At 42.4% G+C, this 23,870-nt stretch overlaps 1 protein-coding gene across 2 annotated transcripts in view; it reads right to left on the bottom strand.

The window, feature by feature from the left end:
• LOC5576881 (netrin-B) overlaps nt 1-23,870 on the bottom strand; it is a 275,274-nt gene that overhangs the window by 7,578 nt on the left and 243,826 nt on the right. For both annotated transcript variants that reach the window (XM_021847767.1, XM_021847759.1), the window contains one exon: nt 1,083-1,148. In XM_021847767.1, coding sequence (XP_021703459.1) covers nt 1,083-1,148 — 66 coding nt within the window. The remainder of the gene's footprint in view (nt 1-1,082; nt 1,149-23,870) is intronic.

Here is a 23,870-nt window from a genome sequence, read left to right as displayed (position 1 = left end):
AATAAATTCAAATACAATTAAATTTGTTGGTAACATTTTTAAACCCACGAAAATGGATCATAAGAATTGCGTGAATAACAGTTATGTTTTATTTTTTTTTTGTTTCCAGATAGGTACATGTTTTCTAAAGCCATAGAGATACATTTTCCTTTTGTAGATTAAATAAAACAAAAACAACACAATTCTAACCGGTTTATTTATTTACGTCAACCATATTCTACCAATTACATGCAGCAAAAAGCGGCAGAAGTGACACCGCAATAGTCACTTACGAGATCATAAATCGATTAGGACAGGTTGCGTGCGTGCAATATTTTTTGCACTTCAGAGTTCAATCTATAAGCTTCTTAGGAGTTGATTGGTTTGTCTTGGACATGGTTTTGCCGGTATGATTGAGAAATGAAAAGTTGCTTATTTATTCGATTAAGCCGCTTAGGAAAATGGTCCGTGACTAATTTGCTCGAAGTTACTCTCCGATGATGGGACGGGCATAGCACTACTTTGTGACAATAAGGTGTGAAGTGAAACTTATAGCAAGGGCTGGAAATAGCACCATCCACACCGCAGTATCTAAGTACAGTGCACTTCAACTTGAAGACTATGATGTAGTTATGACATTTAGCAATCTTACGCTTCGGTCATAAAAATTAGTTTATTGCCTGAACGACGTTCGAGACGAGACTTTGCTAATAGCATTAAGCTATAAAAATGCGCGAGAAGTGAAATTTTCTTCTCCGCTGAACGGCGAGCTAAAAATTCATCGACACTGTTAACCTTTTATAGGATTAAATTCAGCGGTGGATCGTCAACTAGCTAAAGACCTTAATTGAATAAGGAAGTATAAAATCTAATCAATTTTCCGTCGACGCCAGGGATGCTGGATAGGTTTTCAGCTGCGAAATGCTGATGTCAAATAAGAATCGAACTAACGGACTGTTAAGTCGATTTTAAAGGCAGATCATTCCGTAGAAACATAAAATATCTAATTGCAAGGGATGAATAGATATAGGTAATGTGAATGCAAGTGCTTCAACATGATATGCATAATATTCAACGTGTATATTATAGCCACGTATACTTACCGTAATCTCTTTTGCAAAACTTGCTTAGATTTAGTCGTTTGGTGCCGATTTTGCATTTTCCGCACTCTGAAATTATAGAATGAAAAAGAAAATATTTGGCATTTAAATATTTTTTAAGGATTTATTATGTTTAAAGTCTTCAACTTTTGAACAAACTTTAGATTACGAAGGCAAGTTTAGTTAGTTTGATATGCTAGTCTGTTCTGGATGCGTTAAGGTGCAGATGAATCAAAGCCAAACCTCAAATTATGAAGAGCACAAGTTAAGGGTATCAACCAATCAAGCTAATGTGTGATCTATCGGTCACCACCAGCGAGTGACCAATCGATCAAGTTTTCAGCTTTATGGTTGTCTGGTTCTCTAAATTTGTGCTCTTGGGTTTCGAGGTTTTTCTTTGATTCATCTTTATAGTGATCGGGTAGCAGATGAACTGAGTTATTCGGTGGACACCGATAAGCGAGCGAATCAATGTAATTTTTCAATTACAGCCTGATTAGGATACATGCGTATCAAACTATAAGCCCAATGGATGTATTCTATGAGAGCCTTTATAAAGCCTACGGAAAGTGCCCGAATCAAGACGTCATGATAGTTATCTGCGACTCAAACGCTCAGATTGGAAACAAATATTCCGACAGAACATTGAAAAATTGAAAATATGGGATTGTGGAATAACTTTTTTGTTACAGTTTAAGACATTACATATTAAAGCTGCATTGATGATAGCTAATTTGAAGGATTAAGACAATTTTTCCAATAAAATTGTCGACCTCAAATTCGTACGGTAACAGCTGTTTGCACTAAGCAAACCGGATGGTACTTTGTCCATGAATTTAATTACCGTGTTTCCGAACAGTGGTGATTTAAAGGGTTGAAATTGATATTTAACAACTTTTAAATAAAGCATAGAAGAATTAATCATCCTGTGGAGAAATTTGAGGGGTTTTCTTGAAAATTCGCCCAAAAAAGCGGAGTATTCGGAATTTGACAATGCATGCATGCATTATAATTGTACGACACATACATGCATGCAATATGTATTTAATAATGAACACATGAGCTAATTCTTGAATAACCACCAGTTTTGAACCAGGAGACGGTAGGTGATGAGCCTGATGTTATGGTTAAAGTATCTGAGATTCAATACCACCCCCTAGATAGTCACTTATGATCATAATGGTGACTTCCTTCGGAAGGAAAGTATAACGGGCCAGCCTGTCAAGCTTACTTTTGAAATTGGGTAGCTTATGCGCCACTCCGAAAGGAGACCACCCAACAAAGATTGCGTTGCCCGGCTTGAGACCTTCTTGGGGAAGGGTCACTTTATTAGTGAGTAAGCTGACTGGCTGACTCAAATAGTCCGTCGTACTTCACGTTTCCGAGCGGACACATCAACTTAAGAAAATCTTACAAATAAATTCCTCCAATAAACGGCTGAGGACAAGTTATAAAGGCGGGATTTTTCTTCACAGGTCCAGTCCAAAAAGTTCACCTGTCCCAGCCCGCAGAAAACGAAAGAACTGTCTCAAAGTCAGATTCGGGCTGACCACCCAGTAAACGACGCAAATCACTACAAAAGACTACAAACGAACGCGAAGCAACATAGAGACCTTAGAAGACACTAACTAAATACATTCAAAACAAATAGAGCTTTTTCCTCCGTGTATGGAGCCGACTAACTTTATTGGGGAAGAATAAATATACATGGATTACTCCATTTGGAAACGTACATGGATTGCTCCGAAATTTAATTTACATGCTTTATTTGCACTCCTGCTCTCTACATTCTCTAGGCCTAGACTACACTCTTTCCCACTGATTCCCTCTAGCTATTCTATCTGTGTGTGCGGATCACTTCTCCTGCGGCGCGCACTCGATGCGCGAGATCTTCTGCTGCTACGCTCTTCTTTCGCTCCAACTCCGACACTCGCTCCGGGGAGCTCACACCATCACTTCTCACTCTCGGGTGAGTTCTATGCTAGAGCCGTCGAATTATGGGCTATGACGGACTAGCAAAAATAATGTTGTTGTGCCTCTATTGGGTCACATGGCCATGGACGACACTAACAAACATGCATGCAATAGTACTCACGGTTACCTAGGGTTTTGATGTGGGTGGGGAGACGCTTACGATGACTGGGGCAGATTAGCGCACTACCTCCAGCCTGGTACTCTCGCCGGGATGGCGATCGAACGGGTGATGCGGTTGGTGGTGTCTCCCTCACCGGTGCGCGGGCTTACGCGTCAGCGCGGTACAAACGCTCGATCCTGCAGTGGCGCGGCGCGCAAACCAAAGTTGAGGCGCCGTCGGCAATTTGCTCCGGTGGCGTGCTGGCTTGTTTGGTGCTACGATGCTCGCTGCAGGGGGGTTGGTCTCCTCTCGACTCTTGCTGGTTGAACGATATAGTAGGCTTGCCTGCCAAAGGCGCGAAATTGGCGATCGCGTCCTTCTCCGGCCACGTGTACCCCGGGAAGCTTTGAAGCCGTTGCGTGGGGTCAAAAACGGTCGAAGTGGATATATGTAGTGTGACGGCTTCACCTTATGCTGCCACGAACCTTGGTCAACACTGATCAACGCACTACACTATCTACAAAACTAATCTGCTTGCGCGTAATTGACTTTGCGCTTAACTTCACAATCACACTACGGCACGGTAACAAGACTAGACCGTTCTTGCCTCTTCCACGAAACGGAACAAAGTGCACGATTCGAGGCTGGAGTAATCCTCAGATGCCGCAATTTTTGAACATTGTCCCCAGACTTCGCGAAATTCAACGAAGTTAAATTTCGCGAAACCGAGCATCAAAGGAATTTATCTGCAATATTTCCCGAAGTCGTGCATCTCATTCCAACTGACTATTCAAACCATCTAGTCTGCTTGCTCGCTAAGCTTCGTGACAAGCGTGGAATGCCGAACAAGGAAAAGGTCAACGCATCCTGAATAGCATAGGCATATGGGTCAGTGCCCGCGACCCAAGCGGATTTTGGGTGGCATCATGACGCTCAACAGGCTTGCAAAACCATGCGCTTTCCTGGTAGCTGACCATAGGGAACTCAAGACACTCGTTTTAGGCGTGAGTAACTATGTCGTATATTCTCTATGAGAGCAATTGGCGGTGATTGAATTGGAAATTAATTTGGAAAAACGAATGGGCATGCAAAGTTTAATAAATTTACAAATCTTTAATTGACAAATAACAAAATAACATGTAATATTTACAGTCTTAAATTTAACAAAGAATTTATAATAAATAATAAAGCGTACTTGCTACAACATTCCCCACTAAAAATACGAAAATTTGATTGGCATTGAAAATGGAGATGAAAATAGCCAATCAAATTTTCGTAGGCCAAGCAAGACGCATAAGATCAATATTTTTCGATTTTCGGGGTCATATAAGTTCATCATTAACCGAAGTCAACTCCTTCTCAATTTACAGATCAAGTTCCATTATACAGCTTGACTGCTACTGACCATCAGCGACGTTAGTCTCCGGTCTCCAGCGAAAATCTAATAATTATCTTTCAAATGCGCTTACAGATAGAAAAAGAAATAGGGGTAGGCCGAAAAATTCGCTCGAGAGTCTAGGTAACAACATTGAGACTACGGAAACTATTTTGTTTGACAGAACATAACGTAGATGACCTCATTCATACACATAAATCTCAAAATTCAACATGAAAACGGCTTCAACTCAAGAATCGTGCACAACTCTGAGCAAGCTCACATAAATTACTGAAACATTATTTTACACCAGGACATTGCCGATCAACAAATAACGTTTACGAACAACATTCACAAGAACGAAAACTAGCAAGTAGGTCTGGTTGTCTCTCACCCAGCGCGTAGCGAGCATAGCGAGACACCAACTTCCTCACTAAAGGGGTCCGTTTCTATTTACAGTTCGCAGCTACGGAGTCTCTCATCCGCAAAATGTGCTCACTGTAACATCGAAACTCAAATTCTTCCTTGAGAGCATCTTTCTACGCCAGAAAATATCCGACTACTAAAAGATCTCTAAGAAACACACGAAATCACAAAAATACCAACCATTCATTCATATCATACACTCAAATACGTACCGGAATCCAACTCCGACACGCGCGCACTCACTCTCAATTTGACCGGTCTATCACACATACAATGTCAACTCTAAAACATACTGCCAAACTCAGAAAGAACGAACAGAAGATGTATCAGTTCGCGATATGGAGGACACGTTTCGCAGAAAAGTGTCGAAAATCGCGGAAAACGGCGACAACAGAAAGTCTTCACGCCTTCAGGACGTCTGGCATTCAGGAGAGTACCCTATTCTGTCGTTCCAATCTATCGGGTGTAAGTTGTTTGTTTTATTTATTTACAGGTGACTAAAGAACTATGGGCTATCGAGCGTAGAGTGAAAGCGAAGTACGAGAGGAAGAAGAAGGACTTGTTATAGTAACCTTTATGGTTGAATGGACGGAGTACGAAAACGGACCATCTCAAACGACGAAAAAGAAGAACGATATGACGTAATGTTTACATGAGAAACTGGGACTGGAAATGTAAACTTACTACTACAGAAGGATCTTTGGACAAACTATATGGACGGGTTAAAAAAAGGACGTAATTGAAGGATGGACTTGACTAATATTACTATGGACGAGGACAGGTGCTAGGTGAAAGTATAATTCCACCTGTGAGAACTTACTTCCTAGGAGATAATGGGACTTAGGACGGAAGAGGACGTGAAAAAATTGAGAACGAAACGGTGTTTGACTTCAAATCGACTAAGGAACTACGAAAGACTAAGCATATAAATAACGTAAGTAAATAAATAATAAAAATTCAACAATTCTTATTTTTAGGATATTTACAACGCTGGCTGACAAGAACAAGGAAACCAGACTTATATACAAGTATCGCTCGATCAACGAAAAAAAAAGAGACAATACTACGAATCCACAAAAGGAAATCGTGAGTTAATTTGGAAATTTCAACTAATTTAAGCTAAGTACTAATCTAAATTTAAGTGATAGGGAACTAGGCTACCTAACAAACTAATATTTACATATATACAGCTCACTAACGAGTGAGAAAGTCTTGATTGGGTATTCGCGTCTTCTCTAATCATGAATCGTGGTTTGTTAGGTGGAATTCTGCCCTTTTTCGGTATTTTATTGAATCTTAGTTGTTCGTAGTTACTTTTTCAAAAGTTGCATAGCTTGTTTAAAAGTTTGTTGAAGTTTTAGGCTCTGTCGGTACCCTCAGTGCTAGTCAGTTCAAGAACCTCCTTCACACGAGTCCGTCGATCTGTCCGTAGATGTTTTGACCCCGCAGGTGTTTTCATTCTTCAAAAAGTGGTCCCTCTAAAAGAGATACATAGCTGGAAATCGCTTTACGTAAATTGTTCAAAATTTGTCTTCGTATTAGGATCAGTCGGTACACTCAGTGCAAGTCAGTTGAAAAACTTCCTTAACACGAGTCCTTCGATCTGTCCGTAGATGTTTTGACCTCGTAGGTGTTTTTGTTCATCAATTAGTGGTCCTTCTTAAAGAAATACATAGCTGGAAAAACCTTCCATCCTCTAGTTAGACGATGGAGAATGCAACTTTTTGAGTCGATTGGCGAAGTAAACACCGATTCTCTTGCCAGAATCGTCTTCAAGTTCGTACGTGTTCGTACCCAGTACCTTTCTAACCACCGCAGGTTCATACTTAGGGGCTAACTTTTTGCAGAACCCTTTCCCCTTGTCTGAAAGGTCAAATGTCTGTTTCAAGACCTTCTCCCCTACCACATACGCAGGACAGTTCGAATTTGAGCGCAAGTTGTAAGTTTTGGCATGCCTTTTGTACGCCGCCGCAAGATTCGTTCTAATTTCGCTAAACAACTTCTTCCGCCTATCCGTAACAACATTCTCCTCGTCATCATCGTCTTTCGGTCTGTAATTATCACGGATCCAACCATACTCTCTACCGTCAGAAACCTGATTGCGGCCAAACACTACGAAATAGGGGTTGTGCTTTGTCGAATCATGCACCGCGGTTCTGATAGCGTTTGCTATGGACTGGATATCGTCCGCCCAGTGTTTGTGGTCTCTCTTGAGCGTCGCACGAATGGCGGTCGTAATAACCCTGTTGACTCGTTCCGTATTATTGACCTGAGGATGATAGGCCGGCGTCAACCAATGGTTCACGTGGTAAGCTTGCAGCAAATCCTTGAATCGCTTAGACACGAATTGGGAACCATTGTCGGTCAAGACTATCTCAGGTACCCCAAAGAGTCTAAAGATCATGTTCTCGACGAAATCAGCGAGCGAGTTAGCCTTTGCTTCTCTGAAGGGTTGCACGAGGACAAACTTGCTGAATACATCAGTGGCCACCAAGAGACACGTACTTCGGTTCTTCCCCGACGGAGGCAGTGGACCTACGTAGTCCAAGGTCACGAACTGCCACGGATATTCTACTGGCTTCTGCGAACCCATCGGAGGCGTGACATTGATGTTCCCCGACTTACTCATCTGGCATTTTAGGCATTCCCGACAAAACTTCTTTATCTCCCCGTTCATCCTTGGCCAGAAGTAGCGCTGTTTTACCGCTGCCAATGTCTTTTCATACCCGAAATGGGCCTTGTCATGCTCCTTCCTGATGACATCCAACTTCTGTGATTCCATGGGCAGTTGCTTCCATTCAAATCTCGGGTCGCTCAATCGATCTTTGATCTTCAAGTACCGAAACACAATTCCGTCCAAAATTCGGTAGTTTTTGTACTTAACCGGGTTAGTCTTAATATCTTCCATCAGTTCTTCGTAGTCGTTGTCCGGTTGTGATGCCGTAATCGCATCAACTTCCACTGATCGAGATAGGCAGTCAGCGGTTATATTCGCCTTTCCTTTCCGATACAGCAAATCGAAATCATACGCTTGTATCCGGAGTGCCCACCTCAACAACTTAGCGTTTCCGGTCTCTGCTCCCACGTTAAACAACCAGAGCAGACTGCGTGCGTCCGTTACCACCCGGAATTTGGTGCCTTCAATGTAGTGCCGAAAATGGTGAATGGCGGAAAGCACTCCCAAGCATTCCTTTTCCACTGCTGCATATCGTCGTTGCGTCCGATTCAACTTTTTGCTAAAATAGCTGATCACGCGGGTCTCCCCGTCCTGCTCTTGGACCAGAGCCGCTCCTACCGCACGATCCGACGCATCTGACTCAATGGTGAAGGTCTTCGTAAAATCAGGGTTTCCCAAAATTGGTGCCGAAGTCAGCACCGACTTCAACTCATTAAACGCGTTTTCTGCATCTTTGGTCCAAATCACCTTCTTGTTTTCCTTGGTCAGCAAATCTGTAATTGGGGCTGTGATTCGACTGTAGTCCTTTATGAACCGCTGGTAGAATCCCGCTAAACCCATGAGCCTGCGTATATCCTCCTGGTTCCTCGGCCGAGCATAATCCAAAATCGGTTGAATGCGTGCCGAGTCGATTGCTACCCCCGCTTTCGTTCAACAAATATCCAAGGTACATGACCTGTTTCCTACAAAAACGCGATTTTTCTATGGAAATCGTTAACCCTGCCTTATTCAATCTCTCTCCCACAATCTTCAAAAGTCGAAGATGTTCTTCGAAGGTTTCGGAGGCGATGACAATGTCATCTAAGTAAACGAAGACGAATGGTTCTAAATCGAATCCAATTGCCTTGTCCATTAGACGCGACATCGTAAAAGGTGCGTTCATCACCCCGAACGGCAACACCTTGAAGCGAAACACTCCTTTAGCGGTACGGAATGCGGTGTAATTTCGACTGTCCTCTTTCAGGGGGATCTGAAAGTAGGCGTCCTTAAGATCAATTACCGAAAAATATTTGGCCTTACCCAATCGCCGAAATATGTCTTGCATATTGCGCATTGGGTAAGAGTCCTTCACTGTAAGTTTGTTGATCCTTCTGGAATCCAAACACACCCGTACTTTCCCATTCTTTTTCGGGACTGGGACGAGTGGATTCGTCCACTCGCTATAACACTCTTCAATGGCGTCAAGTTTCTTGAACCGTTCCACTTCGGCATTGATTGCCTCCTGGACGTAAGGTGAGCACTTGTACATCGGAGGATTTCGAGGTTTTACACCTTCCTTGAGAACGATCTCATGTTCTATGAGGTTCGTTCTTCCCAGCTTTCCCTCTGATGTTAGCTTAAACCGCTTGATGACTTCTAACAACTGCACTCTCTGCACTTCGGTCAGTTTGTGCTCCGTCTCGATATTGTCTGGATCAGCCACGGATTCTGTCGGGCCTTCATAAACTGGAATGTCCAAAGTCTCGTCATTTTCATCCTGTTCAATCGTTGGTAGCTCCGTCGATGGTTCAATGGTGAAACAGAGAACCTTCTTGTCCCTTGGAGTGACAGTTTCTAACGTTTCTGGTCCACTACCTACATCGATCATCGGTTTTATCCCAAATGCATCCCAAAAGTCTGCTCCAAGTATCAGATTCCGGGAAATTTCTGGGACTATAATCGTAGGGATAACTTTCGTGATGTTCTTGAACGTGAAAGGTATATTTACATAGCCAAGACATCCGTAATTAGACCCATCTGCAGTGCTTACTCTTATTGACGCAGGCTGTATCTTAAAGCCGTACTTCTCTACAACCTCAATCGAATTAAGAACGCTTATCCCCGCCCCGGAATCTAGTAAAGCTTCCCAGTCTGAATCAAAAATTTTTACCTTAATATGCGGGCACTTATTAACCCGTATCTTGATGTGATATAGCTGCAATAACGGATCGTATGCTAGATTTGTCGTAGGTATTTTGGGAACTTCTCTTTGCACACGGATGTTTGCATTCCCTGACTTACACCCCTCTATTCGTTTCCCTGCTGTTCAGCCGGTGGGACTCCGTAATTCCTGGAGCAACGCTCACAGGTTCGCGTTGTCCTACCTAGATTCCCACAACCGTAGCAAAATACTACTTTCGGCTTATTACATTGCCTCCAGCCATGTCCTTCGTTCTGGCAATTCCAACAGGCCATTGGCGGCGTTGTTTGCTCCCCTCTTCTGGTTTGATGGTTTGGATCACTCAGCTGTTGATTCCGTCTTTCTCGGTTGTTGTTCTGTCCTGGCCGAACGTCTCTGTTGTATCGACCTCTTATTTCATTCACCGGCGCGGACTGGTCGCTGTCGTAGTCGGTGTCTTCCGCCTCAATCTGGTTGATGGGTCGTCGTAGAGAGGTATCGCCAGTCTGGTACTGTAACTGGGGATCAGCTGCGTCAATCCTGTAATTCAGCCTCGTCAGTTGTTGAAGATCATTAACTTCCACAATAGAAATTTTGGACCGATAATGCTGCCGCATGTTGTCCCAGACTATCTCGAACTTTCTCCGCGCTGACAACGGCCGAGAAAGCATTTTGTTTAGCTTTTCGATTTCCGTAACGAAAGCTATGAAAGATTCTCCTCTTTGCTGTTTGCGTTCGTGAATTTTCGTTCTGATTCCTTGGTCCTTGTTTGGGTTACCAAAACGGTAGACAATGTTGGTTTCGAAAACGTCCCATGTGTCCAAATCATCTACGAACGTGAAAAACCAATCCGACGCAGCGCCTTCAAGCAGTAAGTGGATGTCACGAAGTAAAATTTCTTTGGGCACACCCGCTCGTTCTGCTAACTTCTTGGCCTTATAAAGAAAGTTCTCGATTGACATGGACCTAGGTTCGCCAGTGAACCGCAGCTTCCATTTCTCTATCCGATTATTCTGCTCTCGATCTCTCCTTACACCGTATCTTGGAAGAGCCCGAAATTCTCTTGCTCGATGATGTCGGTAATCGTCTTCTTCGTCGCTTGGGCCAAAGCTCTCTCTTGGTAACCGATGTATACGAGCACTGTAATTGTCCGTGCTTGAGTCCCTTGACTCTAATATTGGTCTAACTGCACGTTGCTGAAAACTGTACGGTGGTTCAATCACTCTAGGTGGTTCCTGCCTTTCTATTTCCGACCTTCGTGACCTTTGGCTATCGTTACCTACACTTCCAACCCTGTCATTCGGATTCGCACCAGCCATTCTATTCATCAGACTCATCATCATTGCCTTCATGTCTTCCCATTCTTTACGCGAGACCACAAACTCTGGCTCAGGATTCCCTACAGTTTCTTGGAGTGAATGACTCATTCCCTTAGGAATAGCACCTTTAGCATACTGAGAAAGGTCATTCATGTGATTTGAAGATTCTGACCTTTGACTTACTCCTGCGTCTGCGTTCATAGTTTTGCCAGCAGCTCCCTCTTCGCTGACTTGAACGACTGTATTGCTTTGCGTTTTGTAAGGAGATAACGACGGCCCAAACTGAAAGTCCTGCATAATCCTTTCAATTTTACAAATCAAGTCTCTTCTCATTCTCATCTCTTCATCATTCCTCGCAATAGCCCTTTTTACCCGATACCAGTAATGAATTACCCGAGATTCGAACTTGGTCTCTATCCTTTTCTCCAATGCCTTTGCTAAATTTTCTATTCTGCCTTCGATGTGTGACGCTTCCTCGCTGATTGAGTAAGGCGAACGATGGTTACGCCCTTCTTTCTGATCTTCCTTGAATAGTTGTCTCAAATGTCTTTGTTTGCCTGACAATTCGAGCTTAAAAACTTCTTCTGGTTGATGTCGAATAACGAACTCATAATTGATCTCTTCGAGAGTGAGATCTTCGGCTCGGGGAAATAATTGATTCATTTTTGTATAATTTCAGAAGCTACAATCAACCAGAAATACAACAAAGACAAGAAAAATCAACCGCACTAAATTGCATATACACTTATTTAAGAACAATCGACTAAGGAGTTACCTTATTAATTAGCAAATATTTAAGGGTAAGGAATAAATAACAAATAGCAATAAATAACAGTAAGGAATAAATGATACAAATATGAACCAAACAATGTAACAAATGAACAAAATTAGACAAATGATTGATGTTTATTGAAATAAACGAAAAATTATAAACCTAAATACAAAAACAACGAAATCAAATATATTGATCGAAAATTCACAAAATTTGAGTTCCCTTACAATGAATTTCACACTTTCAATATAAATTGTGCTAAGACATGCAACAAAAATGGGTAAATACGAAAAGTTATATTACAACAGTCAGCTACAATTTAAATCTTAAAAAGCCTTGTATTGTTGGGCGCCAAATATAACGGGCCAGCCTGTCAAGCTTACTTTTGAAATTGGGTAGCTTATGCGCCACTCCGAAAGGAGACCACCCAACAAAGATTGCGTTGCCCGGCTTGAGACCTTCTTGGGGAAGGGTCACTTTATTAGTGAGTAAGCTGACTGGCTGACTCAAATAGTCCGTCGTACTTCACGTTTCCGAGCGGACACATCAACTTAAGAAAATCTTACAAATAAATTCCTCCAATAAACGGCTGAGGACAAGTTATAAAGGCGGGATTTTTCTTCACAGGTCCAGTCCAAAAAGTTCACCTGTCCCAGCCCGCAGAAAACGAAAGAACTGTCTCAAAGTCAGATTCGGGCTGACCACCCAGTAAACGACGCAAATCACTACAAAAGACTACAAACGAACGCGAAGCAACATAGAGACCTTAGAAGACACTAACTAAATACATTCAAAACAAATAGAGCTTTTTCCTCCGTGTATGGAGCCGACTAACTTTATTGGGGAAGAATAAATATACATGGATTACTCCATTTGGAAACGTACATGGATTGCTCCGAAATTTAATTTACATGCTTTATTTGCACTCCTGCTCTCTACATTCTCTAGGCCTAGACTACACTCTTTCCCACTGATTCCCTCTAGCTATTCTATCTGTGTGTGCGGATCACTTCTCCTGCGGCGCGCACTCGATGCGCGAGATCTTCTGCTGCTACGCTCTTCTTTCGCTCCAACTCCGACACTCGCTCCGGGGAGCTCACACCATCACTTCTCACTCTCGGGTGAGTTCTATGCTAGAGCCGTCGAATTATGGGCTATGACGGACTAGCAAAAATAATGTTGTTGTGCCTCTATTGGGTCACATGGCCATGGACGACACTAACAAACATGCATGCAATAGTACTCACGGTTACCTAGGGTTTTGATGTGGGTGGGGAGACGCTTACGATGACTGGGGCAGATTAGCGCACTACCTCCAGCCTGGTACTCTCGCCGGGATGGCGATCGAACGGGTGATGCGGTTGGTGGTGTCTCCCTCACCGGTGCGCGGGCTTACGCGTCAGCGCGGTACAAACGCTCGATCCTGCAGTGGCGCGGCGCGCAAACCAAAGTTGAGGCGCCGTCGGCAATTTGCTCCGGTGGCGTGCTGGCTTGTTTGGTGCTACGATGCTCGCTGCAGGGGGGTTGGTCTCCTCTCGACTCTTGCTGGTTGAACGATATAGTAGGCTTGCCTGCCAAAGGCGCGAAATTGGCGATCGCGTCCTTCTCCGGCCACGTGTACCCCGGGAAGCTTTGAAGCCGTTGCGTGGGGTCAAAAACGGTCGAAGTGGATATATGTAGTGTGACGGCTTCACCTTATGCTGCCACGAACCTTGGTCAACACTGATCAACGCACTACACTATCTACAAAACTAATCTGCTTGCGCGTAATTGACTTTGCGCTTAACTTCACAATCACACTACGGCACGGTAACAAGACTAGACCGTTCTTGCCTCTTCCACGAAACGGAACAAAGTGCACGATTCGAGGCTGGAGTAATCCTCAGATGCCGCAATTTTTGAACATTGTCCCCAGACTTCGCGAAATTCAACGAAGTTAAATTTCGCGAAACCGAGCATCAAAGGAATTTATCTGCAATATTTCCCGAAGTCGTGCATCTCATTCCAACTGACTATTCAAACCATCTAGTCAGCTTGCTCGCTAAGCTTCGTGACAAGCGTGGAATGCCGAACAAGGAAAAGGTCAACGCATCCTGAATAGCATAGGCATATGGGTCAGTGCCCGCGACCCAAGCGGATTTTGGGTGGCATCATGACGCTCAACAGGCTTGCAAAACCATGCGCTTTCCTGGTAGCTGACCATAGGGAACTCAAGACACTCGTTTTAGGCGTGAGTAACTATGTCGTATATTCTCTATGAGAGCAATTGGCGGTGATTGAATTGGAAATTAATTTGGAAAAACGAATGGGCATGCAAAGTTTAATAAATTTACAAATCTTTAATTGACAAATAACAAAATAACATGTAATATTTACAGTCTTAAATTTAACAAAGAATTTATAATAAATAATAAAGCGTACTTGCTACAAAAGTAAATTTGTTTATCCCGATATGAACTAGTCTAGGGTTAAAAATTAATTAATAAAGACAAAAAATAAGCCATGAGACTGGAATAGATGTAACGTTTTATCTCATATTCCGAACATGACTCATATTCAAATCAGTAGTGATTTCGAAGTAATTGGTATGTTCAGGGTTCATATAAAAGGAATTTGAGTTGTGTTTTTGAAAAAATGTTTTAAAAAGTCGAGTGTTCGGGAAATGAGTAACGTTCCGAATTTGAGACAAAACTGAAACAAAATTTACGTATGTTTCAATGGGTTGTTTTTAGAATGTTTTGTGATTTTACATGCACATATATATTAGATATTATTGTGCATTGAAAACATAACCTAGTCCAGGGTTTCTCAATCGGTGATCCGCGTGACGACTTCTCAGAGGGGCCGTGAATCCATTTCAGCATTCTTGGGTATACTTCCATCATCGAATATTTTGTAAATGTACATCTGTTAATCTTCGTTTGTCACTTAGAGGTCTGTGACATTTGATAAAAATCGAAATTCTTAGAGTTCAACTTATTCCACTCAAAGTTCATAAGCTTCGTGAGGGAAATTATATATTTGCCTGAAATTTTCTATCAAGATTCTTGGTAAATATCTGTCAAGTTTCTCGGACAGCTCTTGGTGATTTTTTATGAATTCTTCCCACGATTTACAATGAAGCATAAAGTTAATTAGCAACTTTCTTGTTCGATTCCTCACAATATCTACTCAAATTTACTTAGCAATGAAATTTTGGTCCTGAAAAGAAGAATTCATTCCAACTTTGAAACTTTTCAATACGATTATTGAGGAAACTTGACGATTTGCTTTAGGGATTTTTTGATGGTTTTTTTTCCAAAAACTAATGAAGAACTTGGGCAAGATCCTTTGGGGTGTTCCTAAATGACTCGAAGGAAAATATTCAACAGACATTCCACACTGGGCCAAGAGCAGAATTTAGCCAGACAAAACCTCTAGTGCTTTAGGAGTGCATTTCTCCGGGTTGGTGTCAGAGGAGACTTATCTTGAATTTATTTTTTTCTTGAATTTGATGATAAAAGTTAGTTGGAAATTTCGCCGCATAGGTGGCGCTGCGATGCAAACTTTTTTATTTCGCGTCCCAGAGCTTTCACGTCTTTGGCAAAGTTTTAGAACGTGTAAAAATACGACATGTAGTCGAAAACACTAAAGTTCTTGGATTTCAAATAACAAAGTTATGGTAGAAAATGTGAAAATCACTTTAATTTTACGTTTTTTACTATTTCTAATTTTGAACAAATTATTGTAAAAATATCATAATTTTGAACATAACTTTACTCAAAAAGTTGCAAGTTTTTGCAAAAATTTAACAATGTTCCGAAATACGCTATATTTCATCTACCAAATGTCATAGTTTGCCGCAGGCCCATGGCACGGGACGTCTTTTAGCGTAGTCAACATCTCCATGTGTTTACTCATTTTCGGGTAATTTGAATCGAGAGTGCAATCAGAATGCGAAGTTTTGTTTAATGTTTATGATCCATAATCGAGGAAGAGTCGCAATCAAAATCACTGATTACTTGCTTGGAAGCTTGCAGGATGCCTTTTAATGTTTGCTCTCCTTCCAAAGTCATCGAAATGTTGAATGTGCTTCAACTTTTTGGCACATTATTTTCTGATTTAACAATATCAAAAATTGATAATAAAACCATAACAAACAATTAAACAAAACAATGGTCTTTATTTTCACAGTTCTTACAACTGACAGTGGGCGATATTCACTTATCGCCCGGGACATCCTGGCTACGAAGAACACTGTGTATTGATATATGGTTGTCATGGGCCTGGTTTGCCGGATGTGTAGGGGAATTAGGGGCATAATGGACACATCAAGCAAACTTTTTTTTTTCAAGAGCATACAATTACATTTTTTCAATTTTCTCCCGGCTAGTTTTCAAGTTTGATGTTAGTACGACATGCTACATTCATTCATGGTAATAAAAAAATATCACATGTAAAAGTGTGATGGAAATTTAGGTCAAAAACAAGGCTGGTAAAATGGTATCGGGGCAAAATGAACACTTGAAAAAAAAAATGATTCCAGAATAATTAATGACTGCCAGTCGTTCCAATATGTAGACGGGCTCTTCCTCTATCATAAAAGCTTATAATAACCTTTCTGTATTTGTTACTTTGCTCAAAAATAAGATTCTCCCACCACCTTACTTATAGGTACACATTTAAATTACTTCACCGACCTCAGTAAAACTTTTCGCCGAGAACCCAACAGCTGAGAATTAGGTAATTTTCAATGCCGAATCTCGGTACTTATTTTACCGAGATTTCGGCAATCCAAAGTTAAAGTAAAAGTTTTACCGAGAATCGTCAAATTATTACCGAGATATCAGCTGTTGGGTTCTCGGCGAATCCGTTTAAGTGTGTATGCTAAATTTAAGCAGAGAAAAGCTTATATTCAAATTTCAGAGGATAATTGAAGCAAAACATAAACTTTTCTACCGCCAAACATTTCAAATGCAATGCAGATTTCATGCAGTGTATAAGCTTTTGGTGAAGTATGCATATTTTCAGGGATTGAGGGGGTGTCCGTTTCGCCCCGGGTGATCATCATGTCCCTAATCCCCCTATTTTGATATATTTAAGATATCTGAATTCAAAATGACCATCTTTTTCTTATAAATATAATATTAAGTCTATTATTAATTTGACCATTACACTACAAGATTTTTGACCCATTGCGTCAATTGAGATTTGATAATGTTTGTTAGCCGTTCCCCAGCAACAGCCCAATTGGAACTTCGTTGTGGCCTACTATAATTTATTTTTACACCCTATATAATGACCATGGCGTGACAGTTCTCTCTGAACTAAATCACAATTCATAGAATTAATTAAGACACCTTGTTGATGCTTTATCTTTTTTTATTTTTTGGTAAAATCGCAATCGGTTTTCTGTGCATCGTTCAACTTGTATTCTACAATGTTATGAAAATATAACAACTTACAAAATGCTTTTGGTTGAAGATCTAAATAGTGTTTCCCAAAACTCCAAAGAAAAATTGTTCATCAAAGTTAAGCATTATTTTTCACATGAAAAAAGTCCTAATTTTTATGAACAACTTGTATGTTGGTAGCTTTTACTATTCTACTAAAGGTAGAGCTTCAAAACATCAATAATATTCCACCATATTTTGACATTAGGTCATTTTAATGATTTATTCCTTGTGGCCCAATTTGCTGATGCACCATTCTTTTACTCTCAGCAAAAACAGTAAAGTAAAAAGCGTGTTTAAGATTGGTTTAGATTACTAAAGCAACTATATTTGTAAGAAAGAGAGCCAAATGGCGCGGTAAATGGCTGGGCATGGCGTACCATTGGTACCTCGCGTACCTGCAGGAATAAAATAGACCCCTTTGTGCGGTCCTTAGCCTCTTGCCCAGCAACTCCTATCCCTACCTCCTCGTGGTACTGGCCGGGGTACGAGTAACCTTGGGGAAGATCGGGTAACCAACCCCCGGTGGGAACTTTGGTCGTATGCTGACAGGGAAGGGGGGGTTTGCTTTTGCAAACCTGGAGCGTCTGTACTCCACGTTAGGAGCGGCTCACAACAGCGTCTGTTCCCCATGTCAGGGGCGGCTGATCATCGTCCGAGTGCCAGAGAAGGACTCTAAGCTAAACTGCGCACTATGGCCCTCCGAACATTTAGGGGGAATGGTCCTCCGGAAATCTAGGGGGTTGGTGTCAGGCCCTGCAAGCCAACCGTAAAAACACATCAGCACAGGAACGTCAACGAGAGAATACGGACCGGAACAATCGGCAAAGACCACAGCGACGAAAATGGACTAGCGATTGGAAACTCGGTACGTGGAACTGCAAATCTCTCAACTTCATTGGAAGTACTCGCATACTCTCCGATGTACTGAAGACCCGCGGTTTCGACATCGTAGCGCTGCAGGAGGTGTGCTGGACAGGAGCATTGGTGCGAACGTTTAGAGGTAATCATACCATCTACCAGAGCTGCGGCAACACACGCGAGCTGGGAACAGCTTTCATAGTGATGGGTGATATGCAAAGGCGCGTGATCGGGTGGTGGCCGATCAATGAACGAATGTGCAAGTTAAGAATCAAAGGCCGATTCTTTAACTTCAGCATAATCAACGTGCATAGCCCACACTCCGGAAGCACTGATGATGACAAGGACGCATTTTACGCGCAGCTCGAACGCGAGTACGACCGCTGCCCAAGCCACGACGTCAAGATCATCATAGGAGATTTGAACGCTCAGGTTGGCCAGGAGGAGGAGTTCAGACCGACGATTGGAAAGTTCAGCGCCCACCGGCTGACGAACGAGAACGGCCTACGACTGATAGATTTTGCCGCCTCCAAGAACATGGCCATTCGTAGCACCTATTTCCAGCACAGCCTCCCGTATCGGTACACCTGGAGATCACCTCAGCAGACAGAATCGCAAATCGACCACGTTTTGATCGATGGACGGCACTTTTCCGACATAACCGACGTCAGAACCTATCGTGGCGCCAACATTGACTCCGACCACTACCTGGTGATGGTGAAACTGCGCCCAAAACTATCCGTCATCAACAATGTACGGTACCGACGCCCGCCCCGGTACAATCTCGAGCGGCTGAAACAACCGGATGTCGCCAATGCGTACGCGCAGCATCTTGAGGCAGCGTTGCCGGATGAGGGAGAGCTCGATAGGGCCCCTCTTGAGGACTGCTGGAGGACAGTCAAAGCAGCCATTAACGACGCTGCCGAAAACGTTGTCGGATATGTGGAACGGAGCTCAAGAAACGATTGGTTCGACGAGGAGTGCCAGGAGGTTTTAGAGGAGAAGAATGCAGCGCGGGCTGGAATGCTGCAGCATGGTACGCGGCAAAACGTGGAACGATACAGACTGAAGCGGAAACAGCAAACCCGCCTATTCCGGGACAAAAAGCGCCGCCTGGAAGAGGTGGAATGCCAAGAGATGGAGTTGTACCGTTCTCAAGAAACGCGGAAGTTCTATCAGAAGCTCAACACATCCCGCAAAGGCTTCGTGCCGCGAGCTGAGATGTGCCGGGATAAGGATGGGAGCATCTTGACGGACGGACGCGAGGTGATCGAAAGGTGGAAGCAGCACTACGATGAACACCTGAATGGCGCAGAGAACACAGGCACAGAAGGTCAGGACAGCGAAGGCGATGGCTACGTCAGCACAGCGGACAGCGGAAATCAACCAGCTCCCACGATGGGGGATGTTAAGGATGCCATTCAACAGCTCAAGAACAACAAAGCCGCTGGCAAGGATGGTATCGGAGCCGAACTCATCAAGATGGGCCCGGACAGGTTGGCCGCTTGTCTGCATCGGTTGATAGTCAGAATCTGGGAAACGGAACAGCTACCGGAGGAGTGGAAGCAAGGCGTTATATGCCCTATCTACAAAAAGGGCGACAAACTGGAGTGTGAAAATTATCGTGCAATCACCATCCTAAACGCCGCCTATAAAGTGCTATCCCAGATTCTCTTCCGTCGTCTATCACCTATAGCAAACGAGTTCGTGGGAAGTTATCAAGCAGGTTTCATCGACGGCCGCTCGACAACGGACCAGATCTTTTCCGTGCGGCAAATCCTCCAGAAATGCCGTGAGTACCAGGTCCCTACGCACCATTTGTTCATCGATTTCAAGGCGGCATACGATAGTATCGACCGCATAGAGCTATGGAAAATCATGGACGAGAACAGCTTCCCCGGGAAGCTCACAAGATTGATCAGAGCAACGATGGACGGTGTGCAAAACTGCGTGAAGATCTCTGGCGAACACTCCAGTTCGTTCGAGTCTCGGCGGGGACTACGACAGGGCGACGGACTTTCGTGCCTGTTGTTCAATATTGCGCTTGAAGGTGTTATGCGGAGAGCCGGACTTAACAGTCGAGGCACGATTTTCACGAGATCCGGACAATTTGTTTGCTTCGCGGACGACATGGATATTAGAGTCGGGCTAATGGTGAATGCGTCGAAAACAAAGTACATGCTGGTTGGCGGAACTGAGCGCGACAGGGCCCGCCTAGGAAGCAGTGTTACGATAGACGGGGATACCTTCGAGGTGGTGGACGAGTTCGTCTACCTCGGATCCTTGTTGACGGCTGACAACAATGTTAGTCGGGAAATACGAAGGCGCATCATCAGCGGAAGTCGTGCCTACTATGGGCTCCAGAAGAAACTGCGGTCAAGAAAGATTCACCCCCGCACCAAATGCACGATGTACAAAACGCTCATAAGACCGGTAGTCCTCTATGGGCATGAGGCGTGGACTATGCTCGAGGAGGACTTGCAAGCTCTTGGGGTTTTCGAACGCCGAGTGCTAAGGACGATCTTCGGCGGCGTGCAGGAGAACGGCGTGTGGCGGCGAAGGATGAACCACGAGCTCGCTCAACTCTACGGCGAACCCAGTATCGTGAAGGTAGCTAAAGCTGGAAGGATACGCTGGGCAGGGCATGTTGCAAGAATGCCGGACAACAACCCTGTAAAGATGGTGTTCGCCACGAATCCGGTCGGAACAAGAAGGCGTGGGGCGCAGCGAGCTAGGTGGATTGACCAGGTACACCAGGACCTGGAGAGCGTGGGTCACAGTCGAGGATGGAGAGAAGCGGCCATGAACCGAGGGAATTGGCGAAATATTGTTGGCGAGGCTTTATCAAGATAATTGATGTAAAGCCAAATAAGTAAGTAAGTAAGAGCCAAATCTTGAGTTTTTATCACATTCTTAGGTACAAATTTTACTATTTATTGTCGTTTTCTTAAAAAATCTCATACTTTTAAAATCATCTTCGCGTATTCATCGATCCAGACAAAATTATAACCGTTTTTTTTTTTCAAATATTGTGATGGGTAATCTCAGAATAATACATTTTGAAAATAATACATGGAAAATAACTTCAATTTCAGTGAAACAGTGTTCCCAATGTTGATGATTGTCATTGTGCTTTGAGAGGTCTTTTGAAAATAAAGCTTTTGTTTTTCTATTGTGCTTAAAATTTGACGTGGAGACTAAATAACCAAATCTATGAAGGCGTAGGTTACTATTCATATTAAAACTATATTAGTACTTCCGCCAGGAAGTATTTTAAACCTAAAAATTCTCCTCGTATTTGTTCCACTTAAATTTGAAATATTTTTCTCTGAAAAAATCGATGAAAAATGGTTTTATGATATCTGAAAAATGGTTGTTCCAAAAATCACTAGATAATTTTAGCAGGCTTCTGGTTGATGATACTTCCGAAGAACAAGTCTTTTTTTTAAAATAAAAATATAGAATGTCGAATTTTCCAGCCAATTTCTAATAATCATTAATTTTGATAACCTCAGAAAATCGACCGTTCTAAGCGTTATACCTTATGAGTGAGAAATTTAATTATTTTGGTAACTTTTTTATTATCACAACATTATACAATACTAGTTGAACGAAGTACATAAAACCTATTTCTATTTTGTTAATAAATTAAAAAGATATTGCATGTACAAGGTGTCCACTTTATAAAATGAACAGTCCTTACAAATTTGGCAATACAGTGTTGCCTGAATCAAACCGTGCCAAAATCGAACGGTTGTTTTATAAATGCTTTTATCACCATAATAATTAACACGAATTAAATGTACATGATAAATCTGAAAAAAGCCCACCGGAATATTGAGATTTAAAGGATTGGTGACTGACAATAATCCATTTTATTGTATATGTATTTCCGTGTTGCAAAAATCGAACGGTTTTATCGCCAAAATCGAACAGGCACCAGAATTAAGTAGGGAGACTTAAGCCCCACGCACAATGTGAGCGGCAGCGCGGTACAACGGCATTACGGCAAGCTCATCTTGAGCTACACTCTACTTGTCAAGTCAATGTTGAAAAGGATTTAGTCAACATGGGATTGATAACTAAAGTGTAGATCAAGATGGGCATGTCGTTTTGCCGTTGTACCGCGTTGCCGTTCACATTGTGATTGGGGCCTTACGGCTTCGGCACCATGCGACTATTATCGGCAACCAAATTTCAAACGCCAAATACAAAGTGTTTTTCTATCAAAACACACCAATGAAAACATTCAGCTGATTCCTTGTTCTGTGAGCTTCCCGCTGACGAGATTTTCGAGACGACACGAACAATTTCGCCAGAGATGTCATCAAATCAAATGAACACGCCTCAAAATGCGACTGTTTTGGAGCTGCCGAACAGATTCGCCTGCAGCGCTTATGGGAAAGTTGCCGAAGAGAATGAGGCTGCCGACAATAGTCACACTGACAAGAGATGTTCGCAGCGTTGCAAAAACGTTTCCAAAAAGATGTTCACAAGTCTGTCGGTGTGAATCGATAGAGGATTGCGCAGCGCATAAATGTAAACAAACAAATAAACACGTAATTTGTCTGCTGATGTCCGAGAAAATTACAAAAGAACCGCGGCATCGGCTTAGACTGCCGAGAATATGTAAGTTCCCCTAAGTATAAAGGATGCAAAAAGATAAGGGTCAGTCGTGTCCGGTTTGCGTTGTGCAATAAAAACAAAGTGCGTCAGTAATGTTTGATCCGCTGAATTTGTTGCATGCTTCTGTTGAGCGAGCAACGAAATCAGGATTGTGTCCGGTACGCGTAATAACCGTACTATTGTTATAGCTTATCCGTTAATTTGTTCACGTATTCATTTCAAATTATATCGTTTACCAAAATTAATCCTTTCCCATATTCAAACTTCCAGTATTTTATTATGGAAGTGCAGAGGACTCCTCAGCTTCCATAAAGCATGTAATATGTCACCATTTCCCTCCCATCCCCAAATTGACCTGCATTTGGACACAGCCGGTGCTGTTATTGACTGTTTTAATAATGAGAGCATCAGTCTGTTGGTTCCCTGTGTAAATGCAGCTGTTCTTGCAATAACGAAGTAACAACTGCGGGCGGTCTATCATGCTCATGCTCATGCTCAAAATGAATCGTTTGTGAGAAAACAACAATTAATCTATTCTATTTATGTATGAAAAAGGTGGTTAATTTGAATTCAGATATCTCAATCTGAGATTCTCAAGTATATCAAACTATACATCCGGTAAACTTTGACATTTGGTGGATATAATATAGCGTATCTCGGAACATTGTTAAGTTTTTGCAAAAACTTGCAACTTATTGAGTAAAGTTATGTTAAAACTTATGATCATTTTAAAATAATTTGTTCAAAAATCAAAATATTTAAGTAAAAAGATTTGTTTTTCATACATTACATGCATGTTATAGAATTTAAGTGATGCATGGTGTTTACGTTTTTTACACTTTTTGCGTCAAAATCGTTATGTTTCACGATTTTGACGCAAAAAGTGTAAAAAACGTAAAATTTTAATGGTTTTCACATTTTTTAACATAATTTTGTTATTTGAAGTCCTAGAGTGAAGTCCTTGGTGTCTTCGACAATTTGTCGTATTATTACACGTTCTAAAACTTTGCCGAAGACGCGAAAGCTCAAGAACGCGATATAAAAACGTTTGCATCGCAGCGCCACCTATGC

The sequence above is a fragment of the Aedes aegypti genome, chromosome 1 (genome assembly GCF_002204515.2).
Source record: "Aedes aegypti strain LVP_AGWG chromosome 1, AaegL5.0 Primary Assembly, whole genome shotgun sequence".
Taxonomy (NCBI): domain Eukaryota; kingdom Metazoa; phylum Arthropoda; class Insecta; order Diptera; family Culicidae; genus Aedes; species Aedes aegypti.
The sequence above is the reverse complement of the archived record's forward strand: the minus strand, read 5'-3'. Positions and strand labels throughout refer to the sequence as shown.